Source organism: Alternaria arbusti (genome assembly GCF_024043155.1).
Source record: "Alternaria arbusti strain BMP 1465 chromosome Unknown scaffold_4, whole genome shotgun sequence".
Classification (NCBI taxonomy): domain Eukaryota; kingdom Fungi; phylum Ascomycota; class Dothideomycetes; order Pleosporales; family Pleosporaceae; genus Alternaria; species Alternaria arbusti.
In genome coordinates, this window is record NW_026249944.1 from 1,638,345 (window position 1) to 1,654,415 (window position 16,071).

The 16,071-nt window shown below is 52.2% G+C and overlaps 5 protein-coding genes across 5 annotated transcripts; all 5 read left to right on the top strand.

Moving 5' to 3' along the window:
* Positions 1 to 1,036: 1,036 nt before the first annotated feature.
* J4E86_004202 (uncharacterized protein) lies at positions 1,037 to 1,792 on the top strand (the record flags this gene model as incomplete). The annotated part of the gene is made up of 3 exons (XM_051444746.1): positions 1,037 to 1,226; positions 1,283 to 1,559; positions 1,699 to 1,792. 3 exons carry the CDS (start codon positions 1,037 to 1,039, stop codon positions 1,790 to 1,792), a joined length of 561 nt encoding a protein of 186 aa, XP_051304371.1.
* Positions 1,793 to 4,257: 2,465 nt separating this feature from the next.
* J4E86_004203 (uncharacterized protein) lies at positions 4,258 to 7,494 on the top strand (the record flags this gene model as incomplete). Its single annotated transcript, XM_051444747.1, has 1 exon — positions 4,258 to 7,494. The coding sequence occupies one exon, from the start codon at positions 4,258 to 4,260 to the stop codon at positions 7,492 to 7,494; it is 3,237 nt and encodes a 1,078-aa protein (XP_051304372.1).
* Positions 7,495 to 7,953: 459 nt separating this feature from the next.
* Positions 7,954 to 10,721, top strand: J4E86_004204 (uncharacterized protein; the record flags this gene model as incomplete). The annotated part of the gene is made up of 2 exons (XM_051444748.1): positions 7,954 to 8,661; positions 10,287 to 10,721. 2 exons carry the CDS (start codon positions 7,954 to 7,956, stop codon positions 10,719 to 10,721), a joined length of 1,143 nt encoding a protein of 380 aa, XP_051304373.1.
* Positions 10,722 to 12,002: 1,281 nt separating this feature from the next.
* J4E86_004205 (uncharacterized protein) lies at positions 12,003 to 13,038 on the top strand (the record flags this gene model as incomplete). The annotated part of the gene is made up of 3 exons (XM_051444749.1): positions 12,003 to 12,145; positions 12,197 to 12,632; positions 12,685 to 13,038. The coding sequence occupies 3 exons, from the start codon at positions 12,003 to 12,005 to the stop codon at positions 13,036 to 13,038; spliced, it is 933 nt and encodes a 310-aa protein (XP_051304374.1).
* A 624-nt stretch (positions 13,039 to 13,662) lies between these two features.
* On the top strand, positions 13,663 to 15,273 carry J4E86_004206 (uncharacterized protein; the record flags this gene model as incomplete). Its single annotated transcript, XM_051444750.1, has 1 exon — positions 13,663 to 15,273. One exon carries the CDS (start codon positions 13,663 to 13,665, stop codon positions 15,271 to 15,273), a length of 1,611 nt encoding a protein of 536 aa, XP_051304375.1.
* Positions 15,274 to 16,071: the final 798 nt, after the last annotated feature.

Sequence of the window (16,071 nt, forward strand, 5' to 3'; positions counted from 1 at the left end):
GTTCTGAGATCGGAAACTGGTCGACGATGAGAGAGTAGCAAGGAAATAGCGACAGACCTGCTATCGCATCAAGGGATGCGAGTCCTCCCAAGTCGCTTTACCAGACGACTGGGCCTCAATACCGTCTATCCCTGTAATCCTCCATGTACGACTTTCGGTACGAATTGGACATCAGTACGACTTAACTAGCCGTGTAGGACAAGCAGTGACACTGTGATGGGCGTCAGGCATGTCAAACACGTTAGTCGTGCGATGTGAAAGGCGACATATATCACTCCGCTAGCAGCACCGCACCCTATCATATCTTTGGAGTTCCCACTAACAGTATCCGACCTTCTTTCATTGAGGCATCAATCGCCGTACTGGTCACGATCGTACCGTACTATTGAAGAACCTGCGTAAAGGTACCCCAACGCTACCATAGCTTGACCGAATGACTTACTCCGCCTTACTGCTATGGAGATGCGCTCTGTACTCACACCGAATTGGGGTCACAATAAGCAAACATGTATGCCGGACTAACTATCACAACTCAATTGGGACACATGACGCTGACTCCATAGCAACGACGCACAGCTACATCTGTCCTGCAATCTTCACTCATCAACCAGTAGGCGTTATGAACGGAAGAGTACGTCTTGCTTGCTTCACTTGAAGGCGGTGTACATTGTTGAGCGCATCTGAACTACGTCTTCCCAAAACTTCGGACCAATATCACTTTACCGATGTTGTCTTTGCACAACCTACAGCAGCGACTTCATTGCACCTGCGCGAGCTACGTGGTGCATGCTTCCCCGATGCTTGCAGTCAATGCGAGCAGACACAATATTACGCGCATGCGGATGCAACCTTACGCCATGCTCACTACAGTTGGCCTCTGTAATGAGGTTGTACTCCATAGGCACTGCAAGCCGACATGTACAAAAAGGTGACTCCCGTGGCGAAACTGGGAAATCACCACAACAGTCTTCCCTCAAGGTTACTTCCTCGACATCCTTGAAAGTCTCCGCTGTCTCACGGCCGATCATTCCCTGCCATGCATCTCGAACTGGCTCTCGTGGGTCTCGCCGCCCTTACGGCAGCTATGCCACTCGATAAGAGGGGTGACGACTCCGCGAATCAAGCCCAAGATATCAACTACAAGGAATACGCCGGCTACCGCCCGTACTATCAGTACGGAGATTATTCTTCACCGGCCGAAGCGGAGGCAGCGAAGATGCAGCAAGGTACGTTCTCTCGCCCTCCAACTTCCCCAATAAAAGCACTCCTAACAGTCCTATAGAATCAGCAGCCACGAACATGAAGCGCGACGAACCCTTGTCCAAACAGGAGGTGTACGATAAGTACGACAAGTACGAGAGCTACGGCGTTTACTACGAGAATTACAATCCGTACCCTGCTTCTGTAGAAGCTGAAGCCGCGAAAATGAACGCCAAGATGGAGAAGCGCCATATTGTGGATATGCCCAAGGATATGGTGGATCAGATGGCCAACAACGAGAAGCGTGACGAGCCCAAGGAGATTCAGGCTGCAGGGGACTCTTGGTACCAGTCTTATATGTAAGCTTCTTCTCCTCTTTCTTTCTTCTTTCGACGTCGCTCTTCCCTGGACTTTCAACGTTATCTCAAGCTTTCTTCATTGCGGTCATGCTCGTCTTTATACAAAGGATTAATGCTGACACGGTACCTCCCCTCCTAGCCCCTACTCAAACTACGGCAAATACGGCGGGGCAGCTGAGGCTGAAGTCGCCAAAGCTGGATGCATCATGGCTGCGAGTGGCTGTGTTGAATGAGACTTAGGCAAGGGCGATGGCTTGCTGCCTGAAGGAGTGTAGGATGCTGCACACTAACGATTGTCGTGTCTTTTGCGATGATGGTCGCGCTGTCGCTCGTTTGTATGTAACGCTGCTAGAGGGGTCGTAATGAAGGGATTGGAAATAAAAGTGTCGCTCCTTGTATGTGGCTCTTTGATGATGTTTGGTGAATTGACTCTATATTTTGGTCCGTTTGACTGCTTGACTGATAGTATCATGAACTACGATCACCTTTAGATTTTGGTATCCTAATCATCTCATCCTTCAGAAGTGACTCAACAATACTTTTGCCAAGTAGCAACTTCTCTATAGGCTTGGTTGGTAATGGCAGGATGTAGCAACAAATATTGGATCGACGTGATCGTAAAGGGTGAACACTCCACCTTCGCTGGGACTACTACACCCTCACTGCCAGGCTAGCCATGGTATTGGCTCGGTCGTTCGTGTCAATGCAGTCGTGCGTGGCTCATCGGGTACGCGCCATCGGGATGTGGAGCAGCCTGGGTACACTACACAAAACTACTCTTACGGGTGAACGTCTGGCGTTGGCGCATGGGTAACAAGGCCGCCCCTAGTAATACCCGATGACATATAGCATTACAGATATCGTTATGCGTGGGATGCATAGGGTTCAGGATTCAGCAGCAGGATCTATTGATCTTGTTGGATCGATCGGCCGTCGCGTATGGCCGTATAGGCGCTTGCTCCATCTTCCCATATCGAATATCGGTAACCTCGGCTCGAGTTGCATATGGCCCCAACAATGCACACACCCAGTCCCAGAGTTGCAGTGTGTAGTGCCAGCGAACCAAACGCAGTATGAATCGCATTCCAATACTACGTCTGAGAGGTTCGCCCATAGGCGCGTGGTCAAGTGTACAGCACGAGATGAAAGAATATGGATAAATCAACCACTCATATTATGAGGGTGACGTGCAGGGATCCGTGTAGAACGGCCCCCTCTCAAGACAAATGCAATTACGAACCAGGAAAGATGGGTTATCTCAAATCATCGGGCGACACCTGAACCGTGCTCGCAGAAGCCAGCTAGAAGGCCTGTCATGGTTCAGTCCGTAACGTTAAACTGGGGGCAGGGGGTTGGTCGTGTCGACACGCCCGAATCGATGACGCACCCGAGACGAAAAGCCCACAGATGCCTACCTCTGGTCCTAACAACGAACGTGTATGTATGCGCCGCAAATATTGAAACGCATTCTTCCGGTGGTAGTCGCATTTCCTACTTTGCAAATGGTCCACTTGGCCAAGTTAGATGGTGATGGTTGTGCACTACCCTCGTGATGCACCCGCCGCCCATGTTTGTAGGCAACATCGTGGCACCAGGCTTAAGCGACCGGCGCACAGTCTCGCGCGAAAGGGCGAAGCCGGAGATTGGACGCAAGTGGTCGAATCGGAAAATAAGACATATGGGTTATATAGAAGCGCAATGTAGAGCTCATATACCTCGCGTGCGTCTAACGTGTCGCAACGTTGAACAGGGCGGGCGCCCCGCAGCATAGCGACCACCTGGCACACGACGGGTCCCGCCGTCAGGCTCGCCAGCCACAGCGCACCGGGCTCTACGGAGATGCGCTCGTGATGTGCAGAGCCGGTGTAGAGTTATACATCATATATGTGCATATGAGGCGCCTTACAGCGATGTATGAGGATAGGCAGCGTACAGCCTGGGCGGCGATCATGGTCCGCTCGAGGCTTGGTGGCACTGGAAACTGCTTTGTGATGTCTGAATAATCAGCACCGGGTCTCGACGTGCAAGGATTGCCATGTGGGGAAGGGCAGGATTGTGTGGCTTGCATCGGCCAACGTGCGGCCAGTGACTTGAGTGGGCCGACGAGTTTGATCGCGGTTTAATCGGACGTCGACGGGAGGCAAGCGTACGAATCGCAAGGGCGCCACTACATGGCCATGCTTCCGTCCCTTGTACAGGCGGCATGGGAAATGCAGCCATAGTATAGGCGGAGGGATAGGCCGCAGCAAGCACCTCTTGGAAGGCTTTCATACATCACCCACCGTCGTCATACCTCGTTTCTTGTCTCATCCAGCCCCGAGTTGTGTCGGCCTGGCTGCGTGCTGCTTCTCTGCTCCAGTCGCGCGTGCTGACGCTCAATCCACCTCCCCACATACCCAACTCGCGCTTTGATATAGAGACTAGCGCCCCCACTGGACTCCAAGCAAGGGCCGTAACTATCCTGTGGAGAAGTCGGAGCTTACCATTTCCCCTTCTTCGGCCGGCGTTCCGATCCAAGCACACGACGTTTGGACGTCTCGACGCCTGATTCTGCCTGCTATGTTGTTTTGGGGCCTTGGGTGCAGGCGCATATGAAATATTTCTTCTTCTGATCTTGAAGTTTGGAACCTGATGTAAGACTGACTGCCTCGGCGTTACGCGACAGCTCCACGAACGACGGCAGGCAGTCGTCGAAAACATGGCCGACTCCGGCGCAACCGCAACCTCCATAGCCACGCCCTCCCACGCGCGCTTCGACAACGACGACTCGCTCCTGCTGGCTGAATTCGGCCTGCCTGAACTTCGAGCCTCTCCAAATGCGACTGGGACTAGTCCGTCCAACATTATGGGCTCGTTTTCCGACTTCGACATGACGTTTGCGCAGAGCCAAGGATTCGCGTCCAATTTCGATGGCATACAACCAAAGATTGAGGCTGGATATGCGGACCACAGAGGCAGTGTCGGCAACATGAGCGAAGAGGGTATGAGTGGTGGCGGGAGTGCGCATCCAAATCGGATGAGCATTGGAGGAAGCCCCGGCCGCGACGGAAACAACACCAGCCCCGAGAGCGCACCTGCCATGGGTATGCTCGCAATTGGCGAGTCGATGAATGATGCTTCGGCGCATGCCATGAACAGCGGCAATGACGGCACAAACCATTCGACTACATCGCGAAGGAGCAAGGACGATGCGCAAGATCCGCCACTTTGGAGCGAGATGAAGACCAAGGCTGGTAAGGAGAGGAAACGACTGCCTCTCGCTTGCATCGCATGTCGAAGGAAGAAGATTCGCTGCTCTGGCGAGAAGCCAGCATGCAAACACTGCCTGCGGAGCCGGATACCGTGTGTCTACAAGGTCACCACTAGGAAGGCTGCACCGAGAACAGACTACATGGCGATGCTGGACAAGAGGCTCAAGCGCATGGAAGATCGTGTCATCAAGCTGATACCAAAGGAAAGCTTGCCTTCCGTTGCGAATGTGGGCAGATCCGTCGTTAAGCCCGCTATCCCCGGCGCCCCACCCAAAACACCCACCACCAAGAAACGCGCCGCAGAGGAAGCCTTTGGCAACGAGTTGGACGAATGGTCGAAAGCAAAAGGAGGAGATCCAGAAACGGCTGGATCGACATCGCATGGGAAGGAATCAGATGAGAACAAGCTTCTTACGGAAGGCGCCGAGAGCTTGCCGTCGAAAGAGATCCAAGAACACTTGGCTGAGGTGTACTTCGACTTTGTCTACGGACAAAGTTACCCGCTCCTGCACAAGCCGAGCTTTATGCGAAGACTAGCAGCTGGGAAGGTTCCGCCGGTACTGATACTAGCAATGTGCGCCATATCGGCACGATTCTCGAACCACCCACAACTACGGACAGAGCCATGCTTCTTACGGGGCGACAGCTGGGCTGAACGAGCGCGCGAGATTGCCCTGAAACGATACGACGCACCGAACATCACCATCTTGATAGTCTACCTGCTACTAGGGCTTCATGAGTTTGGCACATGTCAAGGCGGACGGAGTTGGATGTTTGGCGGTATGGCGCAGAGGATGGCATACGCACTGCAACTGCATAAGGAGAACGAGTACGATCCGCTGGTCAACGAGCCAGACAGGAAACCCCTGAGCGCTACTGATCGCGAAATACGGCGGCGGACCATGTGGTCTTGCTTCCTGATGGACCGCTTCAACTCCTCCGGTACCGACCGACCACTCTTCGTACACGAGCAGTACATCGAAGTGCAATTACCAGTCAAGGAGCATCTATACGTACACGAGATACACGCGCCCACCGAGAACTTAGAAGGCGACGTGCCAAACCCCGTTCCACCTGACAGCGGTCAACTGGCGAACCCGCGCGATAACATGGGCGTCTCGGCATACACAATACGATTGGTCTGCATATGGGGCAAACTCATCAAGTACATGAATCTGGGAGGAAAGGAACGCGAAGCAGAGCCTATGTGGTCGGCCGATTCGACCTACAACGCTATCAAAAAAGAGGCGAAAGAGTTCAAGGCGGCATTGCCGGAGATGCTTGTCTACAATCCTGAGAACTTGAAAAGCCATGCGATTGGCAAGACTGCGAACTCGTTCTTGTATCTTCACATCTTATGGCAACAAATTATGCTGTTCATGCACAGGTTCGCGCTACCTTCGACTGCAGGCAGCAGACCACCGAAAGACATGCCGCATGACTTCCTCACAGAGTCCGCCCGCTCCGCGCTCGATGCCGCAAACCAGATCTCGATGCTCATCAACGAAGCTATGGACCACAACGTCGTCGCACCCTTCGCCGGCTACTCCGCCTTCTTCTCCTCGACCGTACACGTCCATGGGGTCTTCTCGAAGAACCCGAAGCTCGAAGCGCAATCGAAAAAGTACCTGGCATACAACGTCAAATACCTGACAAAGATGAAGAAGTACTGGGGCATGTTCCATTATATCGCGGAAAACTTGAAGGAGCTGTATCGTCAGCACGCCGATGCGCAGCTGAAGGGGCCGAATGCGAGCGGCGAAAAGAAGAAGGGCAGTATTTTTCAATATGGTGATTGGTTCGACAGATACCCGCACGGTGTTTCGAAAACAGACTACGAAGACGCAGCTGAGTCGAATCCGAATGAGCCAGGTACTGATGCTGTTCTGGGGCACAAGAGCGACCTGCAAAGCGTGGAAGAGTTCTTCGCATCGCTATCTCCACCGTCGAAAACCGATCAGCAACGCAAACAAGCGCGCAAGAACAAGTCGAAGTCGATCTCAAAACCTGCTGATCTCGCTTCCGCAAACCAACAAGATCTGCCACGCTTACAACGGCACAACAGCCAATCTCAGCAAAACCATGCCGCTCGACTGCATGCGCAGCAGCAAATGAACATCAACATGGCCTCGCAAGACGCAATCGATGCCGCCATCGCCGCCGGCTACGACCCCGCTGCTCTCTTCGCCCAACAACAGCAACAACACGCCTCACCCCAACAATTCCTCGCCGACTTCGCAGGTTCCCACCACGCGCACCAACAGCACCCTCACCACCCATCGCTTCCCCTCATCAACACCTCACCAACGATGATCCACCCCTCACACGCCCACCAAATGGACCCCACGAATCTCTCCCCCTTCCCCGATCTAGCCACCGACTTCAACAACTCTTTCTGGAACCTCGAAGCCATGGGCCTGGGCAACAATGCGAACAACAACAACTTCTTCGATCCGATGAGCAGTTACTTTGTGCCGTTCAACGTGGAGCCGCCACCACAGCATAGTCTAGGCGACGATGGAGTCTTCGCAGGGCAGGGCGCTGAGGCATATGGTTTTGCGCTGGGCGCGGGGACGCCTGTTGATCTGGATATGATGCATGGTGGAGGTGGGCCGAGGATACACAGGGAAAGTGTTAGTGGGGGGAGACCGAGTTTGGGGAGGAGGGGCACGGGATTGGAGTAAAAGTCAGGATTTTTGAGTTCGGCTGGGTACAAAACGGTTGGCACGGGAAAACTAATGTGGTAATGAGTATCGGGTATATACCATTTAGCGGAGTTTATCGCAGAAGTGAGGGGTTGCGCATGGCGTTAGATGTACTGTCTACGTAGGAAAAATCGTAGTATTATCTTGTATGGGTCGCCTTCTACTGGACGTCCTGCGACTGTCCTCGCATATTGGAGGTTCGGCACTGCTGACTTCCAGCGAATTATTAACCGCTTATGACAGGTGAACTCACCGGTTCGCATGCAGCTTGTGTATACGGCGATGGCATTTGTTGGCATTGCATGGCGTGAACGCCACCAGCTGCGCTGGCGCCTAAACTGATCTCAGCCGCGATTTCGACTTGGCCGGCTCTGGCATCTTTGAGCTGACTTCTGCCACTTCACTTTACCACTGCAAAGGAAGTCGCCAGAAAGCACGATGAAAGACGAGGAACTACCCGATCTGATTACCTGGGAGCCCTTACAGGAAGACGAGATTCACATACTTGTCCTGCTTCCATCGAAGGATTACAATGCCCCGCTTCAAGGCCGAATAGAACGACGAAAGCTGGTTTCCCAAGAGACACTGAGTATTGAGCATGATGACGGAGGCTATGAGGTCATCTCATACTGTTGGGGCGCGCCGGACGATCCCCGTCAAAGTTCTATATTCATAGACGGCACTGGCCTACCGATATGGTTCAAGCTGGAGTTCGCCCTCAAGAGAATCCGAAAACAAGAAGAACGACGCATCTGGATTGAACCAATCTGTATCAGTCCATTTGACAGCATGGAGCGCAGCCACCAAGTTCCGAAAATTTCACAGATCTTCCGAAGTGCAGAGAGGGTGCTGGTCTGGCTGGACGAAGAGTCCGAGGATTCAGCAGGGGCACTCGAGTTTTTGTATAAGGTCGCAAAAGCCACCAAAATCCACGATGAGCTTACCAGCGATGCTTTCGTGGCAGGGTGGAAATCAGTCGAAGAGTTGTTGATGCATCAATGGTTCGCAGGTAACTGGATTCACGAACTCTCAATGGCACGTCATGCCACCGTCCTCCATGGAATCGAGTCACTAGACTGGACACTGTTTCTGACTGCAATCCATGCATTCATCGCATTGGTCAGCAGCGGTCACCTCTTCGATGAGGTGGATACCGTCACTGATGTTCATGACAAATGGAATACGCCGTTTCCTAAATCCTGGCTGTCTATGAAGTCTATGAATGATGTACCACAATTCATTCATACCTTGCTGGCCGGGAGTGGCGACGTAGATATGGAGCATTGCATGGAGCTCGGTCGCTACATCAAGAAAGTAGCAGATGAAGAAGATGACGAAGAAAACTACTCCAGACGGTTATCATCGCTCTCGGAATGTGCTGCGGATTTCGAAAAGCTGCGGGCTCTGACAAAAGGGCGAAGACTATTCAAAAGCAAAAGGCGGGTCGTCAACGGCCTGGGTCCTGCTAGCATGGAAACAGGTGACTGTAATCCTGCCCCTGGCTGGCATCGCATTCTCTTCCACTGATCAATGAGTAGTGATTTGCTTCACTCTACAATGCAGTTTTCCCCTCGTAGCTCGACTTGCAAATGATGGAGAGTCGCGATACGAAATCGTTGGGCCATGCTACGTCTGTGGCTTTATGTCAGGAAAGATTGCGGATATCGTAGTTGAGGGTGAAATGCGCCTTCTTAACTTCGAAATACCGTTTGAGATGATTAAACCATCATCTCTGAAGGCAGTCACTCCAAATCAGAGTGTCATGGACAATGAGCGGACGAAAAGGCCGTTTGAGGTAGTGAAAGATCCTGGAACTCACCTATTGGGAAAGATCGCAGACAAAACGCTGGTTCAGAAGTCTGATCTATCGCGACCAGTTCGATGCTTTCGTATGTACTGGACATGTGTGAGTAACCTCCCATCTGATTTCTCCTGCGTCTGCCACAAAATGAGGATGCGACATTGCGATATTTAGGTGGGCCGATCTCCCCTCCTCTGTCATCTCTCTTGTGTTGTGGCACACGCGCATCTTGGGACGACATCAAAAAGATCATCGCTGATAAGAGACAGGTGTGTGGGTTCGAAGGATTCGGCCACTATATGGAATACAAACCCGGCGCGATAGACGAGCTTGCCACGAAACTTCGGGTTGGAGGATACACTGTTACCCTCGAGCCGTGGAATCCCTTCGATATCTGGTACAGTTTCTTTCAAACAGCTATACTGTGGCTGCAAGTGAGGATAAGAAACTTATGTAAACAACATTGGATCGCCACACTCTATACAACAACAACAAGAGTATCTGCCGTATCTGCCTTGGGTGGGCCGGGCAGGACCCCGGTGCTTGTGTCAAACACTAGTAGCAGCGCGGATTCGAGAGCGTCTTCCAGCAGAGCTCCTGCGCAAACTCAAGGCACTACAAACCAAAGTACATACTCCTCTGGTACATCAGTACCGCTTCAAAGTGTTCCAGTGGCTTCGTCGCAAATGGCAGCAGGAAGTTCGACGAATACGTCCAACGTTACAATTCCTTCATGTAGAGATTTCATTCACGTTTGCTTCAAAGTGGGAACATATCTGAAGCTTCGTCACGACCTGCGATTGGATGTGATTACTCGAGATCGTGAGCTCTTCCAAGCGCTTCGCAAAGCATATGCTGAAAGGTTCTCATGGACTCATCACATGTTTAGTCTGCAGACTGTACAGAAGATCAAGTTTGTACAGGTGAGAAGCAGCTGCAATAGTGATACCATAGCTAACAATGTGCGCAGTTCAAACTCTGGCGACGCAATGAAGTCGACAATCTGAGGTACGGCGTGCCATCGGTGACAGAACAGCATTATGCTTTCGAGCCCAATCCCCCAGATTACGAGCCTATCTTGGACAACGATTTCCTCATGCATCGATTCACGTGCTCGGTAGAGGAGGACTGTATGGAGGACACGGTATGCTTCGAGCGCATTCCCAAACGCGTAGACCGCCCGGTACCATGGAATCATAGCGATGCTCCGGATCTTGGTATAGGCTGGGGCTTACAGCTAGAGGAAGGATATTCGAACCGCGTTTGCATCGTTATTCTGATCAGCGTTCTTGTTAGTGCTATCATCGGAATCATCTGGTCAGTTCTCGCAAAAGACTTGCAGAGTGGTTTCGTTGTGGCCAGCTGGATGATCACTAGCGAAGCCATTGTCGTCGGTTCGGTGTAGCTACTACTGATCTTCCGGACGATATGAAAGAGGGTTGTCGAGTGATACGACATGCAATTGAACATAGCACACTTATGACTGCCTGGGCACGTAGTGAGACCATAGTGAGCAGCGCCGAATAGATGTTCCAATGTCCGAACATAGCTTTCAAGCGAGCTTTTCGCGCCGCCTGCCCCATTTCGGCCACTCCACTTCATCAACACCTCGACCCATCCACTTACCAACCACCGCAGCCACATTCAGAATCCCCACCCCAGCCTCGGATCACAGGATCCGTCGCATATCATACCAGGGCACGAGTTTGAGGGACCAGGCATTTCATGTTTGAAGATCGACCGTGTCGTTTGGTGAAACGCTAGTGGCGACGGGCCTGCAACATCATGCAGCTGCGGGTGGATCACGGCAACTAGTATTCGCCTACGCTGATGCTGAACAGGATAATTGCGAGTGATTGGAAACCGATGATTTGAGTGTGTGGTTTTGCATGTTCGGAATCAACCGTGTTTGGTGTGACTTGTCATGCGCGCGGGGTGGAGTTGCTCGTTTTGGTGCGCGCCGCAAGAACAACACCACGGTGCGATCAGCGCTACGACAGAAGCTCATACATGAGTAACTCGTCAATACTGATTGTGACCTTCACCATGGAGTAAGTTTGATGTGAGTTGAATATTCTGATAGGTCAATAATGTGATGGTGGCATTATGTGAAACATACATGCGTTTGCTTGTTTAGTGGGATTCTGCAACTCTAAAGACAGCGTTTCGCAAATCCACGATCTTGCATTGAGAGTTTCCGCCTTGGCGCCTTTAGCCTTCATCCCCAGGCGCAGACGAAACTGAGTATCGGAACGTTGACACCTCTCAGCGCCTGGGTAATCGGCACTCCGCCACAGCCAAGTATGGGAGGGAAACGCCTCACTGCTGCCAAGCACGTTTAGCCTTGCCGGAAGACCTTCGAAAACGCATCTTGACACAAGAGCCTGCCTGTGTCCATACTGAATTGTACATGCCAATGACGAGCTGAGTGGAGCGGTGGGCGGCTGTCATCCCAATGGAGGATACGATGCGATGTAGATCGACAATGCAGCACAATGGGAAAGAGGTATAAGATGCCTTGTTGAAGCCGGCTCTACGATCATCATCAGCATTCAACTCTTCAACTCCTCTACTAATACTTCATTCTCCATTAGCCTGGTGCTTCTCGCTTTTCACCTTTACTTTCAAACCACCCATATATTTTAATCCACCGAGTTGATCTCGATACCATATACACATATACAACATGCACTTCTCACCAGCTCTCGTCCTCGCCCTTGCGGCTGCCGTTTCTGCTCACGGTGTGGTCTCTGAGATCAAGGGTGCCAACGGAGTCACCATGCCTGGCTTGACTATCCAAGACGGAACCCCTCGCGACTGCTCCTCCAAGTAGGTCTCTCAACCTTCTATTCTTGAAACAAGTTACTAACCAATCTTCAGCGGCTGCGGTTCTCAAGCCGACACTGCCATCATCAGGGACCGCGAAATCTCCAGTGGCAAGACTGGTCCTCTTGGTCGCACACAAGGTAACGGCAACGTTGATGCTGCCGTTATGGTTGGTGCCTTCATGGGACAGGGTGCCGCGCCTCCTGCGAACAACGGTGCTTCTGGAAGTGTTGGTGTCGAGGACAACATCCAGCAGGCTGGCCAGAGGAAGCGTCAATTCCTCAGCGGTCTTCTTGGTGGAGGCGCTGGTGGTGCTGGTGGTGCTGGCGGCAAGGCCGGTGCTACTGGTATTGCTGGACTGCTAGGTGGAGGTGGTGACAAGGTCAACGGCCCACCAGAGTCACGCGTTGCTGCCGCAGTAGGAGCGGGTGCCACAAGTGGCATGCCCACTTGCGCTGACGATGGTACCGTCACAATGACTCTGCGCCAGGTAAGCGATCACTCGTACTCATTTCCATACATTTCTAACTCATTCTTTTCAGATCAACCAGGACGGTGCTGGACCATTCACTGCCGACGTTGACGGTACCTCAGGCGGTACTGACGAGGCCGCTATGCAGCCTGCTACCGTCACCCAGGACGTTCCTGGCCTCGGTGTTCAGGGTATCTCGCTCGCCACCAACACCGAGTTTGCTATGAAGGTACAGATGCCGGCTGGTATGACTTGCGACGCTACTGTTGCTGGTGTCAACAACGTCTGCGTCATGCGCGTCCGCAACGGTGCTGCCGCGGGTCCCTTCGGCGGATCTGTTGCTTTCACACAGGGCGCCGCCGCAAGGAAGCGCGCCATCGCTTACAAGCTCAAGAAGCGCATGGAGATTGGTAACAAGAACTAAGGCGGATGTGATGAACACTCTACCCCAATGTTAATACATGGACTGGCTGGTTCAGCGCCAACGATCGATGATGGAAATCGGGTACATATGGATAATGAGTATTGTAGAGTATAACGAATCGCAATGAATGCTTCATAAGAAAAGAAACATGCGTCCTTCTTGCACAAGTCCGGTGGTTGCTGACGTCGGGATTAATGGATTTAAGAGTGGCGGTTTACCGGATGAAGTGCCGCCAAGGTGAAGGATCGAAAACCCACTAAGCTAAGCCTAAGGTGGACCAAGCTTATCGCAACTGCTATTCTGCCCCCGCCACCCGGTTGTTATCCTACTCTGACGCCATCAATCAACACGGCAACAAACAGTACAAAGTTGGGACGATATGTAGCCCTCCAGCGTTGAAGCGATTCTACTCATGGTCGCTCTTCGTCAGAATGCTACGAAACTATCAGACCCTGTCATCGCGCAATCCACAGTAAAAATCGCAACATGCACCAAGCCATAGTACGCTATTATTCGTCACAGATCTACCGTTCCCACGCCAAGTAAAAACTAGGAAGTCGCTTATAACGGTGGTATGCCTAGTTCTATGCGTCTGTCTCTCTGACCACCATCTTCCGGTTCGACATGGCCCTCCTTGATTCGAAAGCTCACGCCGAGCACCCGTCGCCCACGGCAAACTATAGCGACGATGACTTCCAACGAATGGATCCCAGTGGAGTCAAGCGAGGCCTCAAAACTCGTCATCTGTCCATGATGGCGCTCGCTGGAATCATTGGGCCTGGTATTCTGGTCGGTACTGGTGGCGCCCTCGCAGAAGGAGGACCGGCATCTCTGCTTATAGCTTTCAGCGTTATCGGATTCATCGCTTTCAGCATTACGCAATCCTTGGGAGAGATGACAACTCTGTACCCTACTGGTGGTGCTTTCGTCACGCTCTCCGACCGATTTGTCGACAAAGCATTCGGAGTAGCGGTGGGATGGCAGTACTGGCTGGTGTGGGCATGTGTGCTAGCCAACGAGTACAATGTCATCTCCTCTATTCTGGTCTTTTGGGGTCCTGAGGTGCCTCTATGGGGCTACTTTCTAATCTTCTGGTTTGCATTCCTAGGCTTCCAGATGTTGGGCGTCGAGTCTTTCGGCGAAGCGGAGTTCTGGCTTGCCCTGATCAAGCTTGCGGGTCTTTGCGCCTATTTCATCTTTGCCATCATCTATGCTTCTGGCGGTCTCATCGGGCAAGATGAGGCACTCGGATTTCGGTACTGGAACGACCCCGGTCCCTGGGTAGACGGCTTCCGCGGAGTAGCCAGAGTCTTCGTTTTCGCTTCGACGTTTTACGCCGGCGTCGAGGCGGTTGCTGTGGCCGCTACAGAGACCAGAAACCCATCGGTAGCTGTACCTCTGGCAATTCGACAAGTCATTTGGCGAATTCTCTTCGTATACATCGGAGTTGCCTTCTTCTTTGGGCTCACATGCCCTTCGGATGCGGACGGCCTAGCGAACGGAGCCAGCCGCGCACTTAAGAGCCCCATGACCATAGCGATCCAAAACGCTGGATGGCAAGGAGGCGTGCATTTGATCAATGCGTTCATCTTTATCACAGTCCTGAGCGCTGCGAACAGCTCAATTTACATTGGGTCTCGAACGATACTCTTCATGGCACAAGAGAAAATGGCGCCGAAGTTCCTTGGGAGGACGAACAGCCGGGGAGTCCCAATCTACGCCATTGTTTTCACGAACCTGTTCGGTGCGATATCTATGATGAACGTCAGCACTGGAGGTGGCCAGGCGTATTCCTACATCGTCAATTTGAGCGGTGTCTCTACCTTCCTGGTTTGGGGTTCTATCTCCTTTACGCACATTCGCTTCCGGAAAGCTTGGAAAGCACAAGGTCGAACGCCCGACATGTTACCTTTCAAGTCACTCGCTTACCCGTGGAATGCCTACTTTGGAGTATCAGCCAACATATTCCTCGCTCTTGTTCAGGGCTGGACCACGCTGAGCCCATTTGATGCAGGCACATTTGTCGACGCTTATATTATGTTGCCGGTATTCGGGATCATGTTTGTGGGATACAAGGTCATATTCAAGACGAGTTTCAGGCGAAGCCACGAGGTTGATCTTGACACGGGAATGAGGAAGGACTTGGATATGAAGGACGAATACGTGCAGACGGAACCGCACACCGAGCCGCGAGTGAAGCAAGGCTTCGTCCAGAACCTTTGGCGAAATTTCTGAGTAACACCATCAGTGTATTTGGTCGCCTATACGATAACACAACTATCAACAAAACTGTAATCCTATCATGCGACTCTCATTCGCGCAAATGCAAGTAGCTACGAAGTAAGGCTGACAATGGCCGCTTGCTGATAAATGATACCAAGCGCTTCACGCGACAATACGCGATGCATGCCCTTTTGAATGACCCAATCGGTCTAAAAACCCCGCATCAATCGCCGTGGACTATACCACAATCTAATAATAACGGTTCACTAGGGTCCAGAAGGATGCGACTCCGTCAAATTCTCTCGTGGCATTACGCCCAGGAGGATCGCAAACCCTGTCGTGCTGTCGTCTCATTGGCCAGATTTGATAATAATAGCCGTGGGCCTCTGCTCGCGGGCCTGGTCGCGGTAGCCTAACTGTGTGGGCAACCACGCCGCAATGCTGCATACCTAGGTAGTGCCATGCAGCCTCCCGAGTTACTCTTCAACCACCGATGTCATTTGCGCAGTCGTACATTGTTCAATCCGTACTTGCTACACGCTCGCTCGTATAATTGAATTTCGCTGACTCCCCTCCCATTGGTCGGATGAAACTCGACCAAATTAACATGGCGACGGTGTCCGGTAAACCACGCCAGAGAGCCTGGAAACCCAAAGCACGCTCTGGCTGTAAAACTTGCAAGTAAGTCGCTGCGTCAATTATAAAGTGTGCCTATCGGCATAGCACGGTATGGCTTGCACTTTGTTTGTGGCTGGGCTCATAGCCCGCAAAGCTCCAGCCGCCCACTGGCAGGTACCGCAACGCCAAACG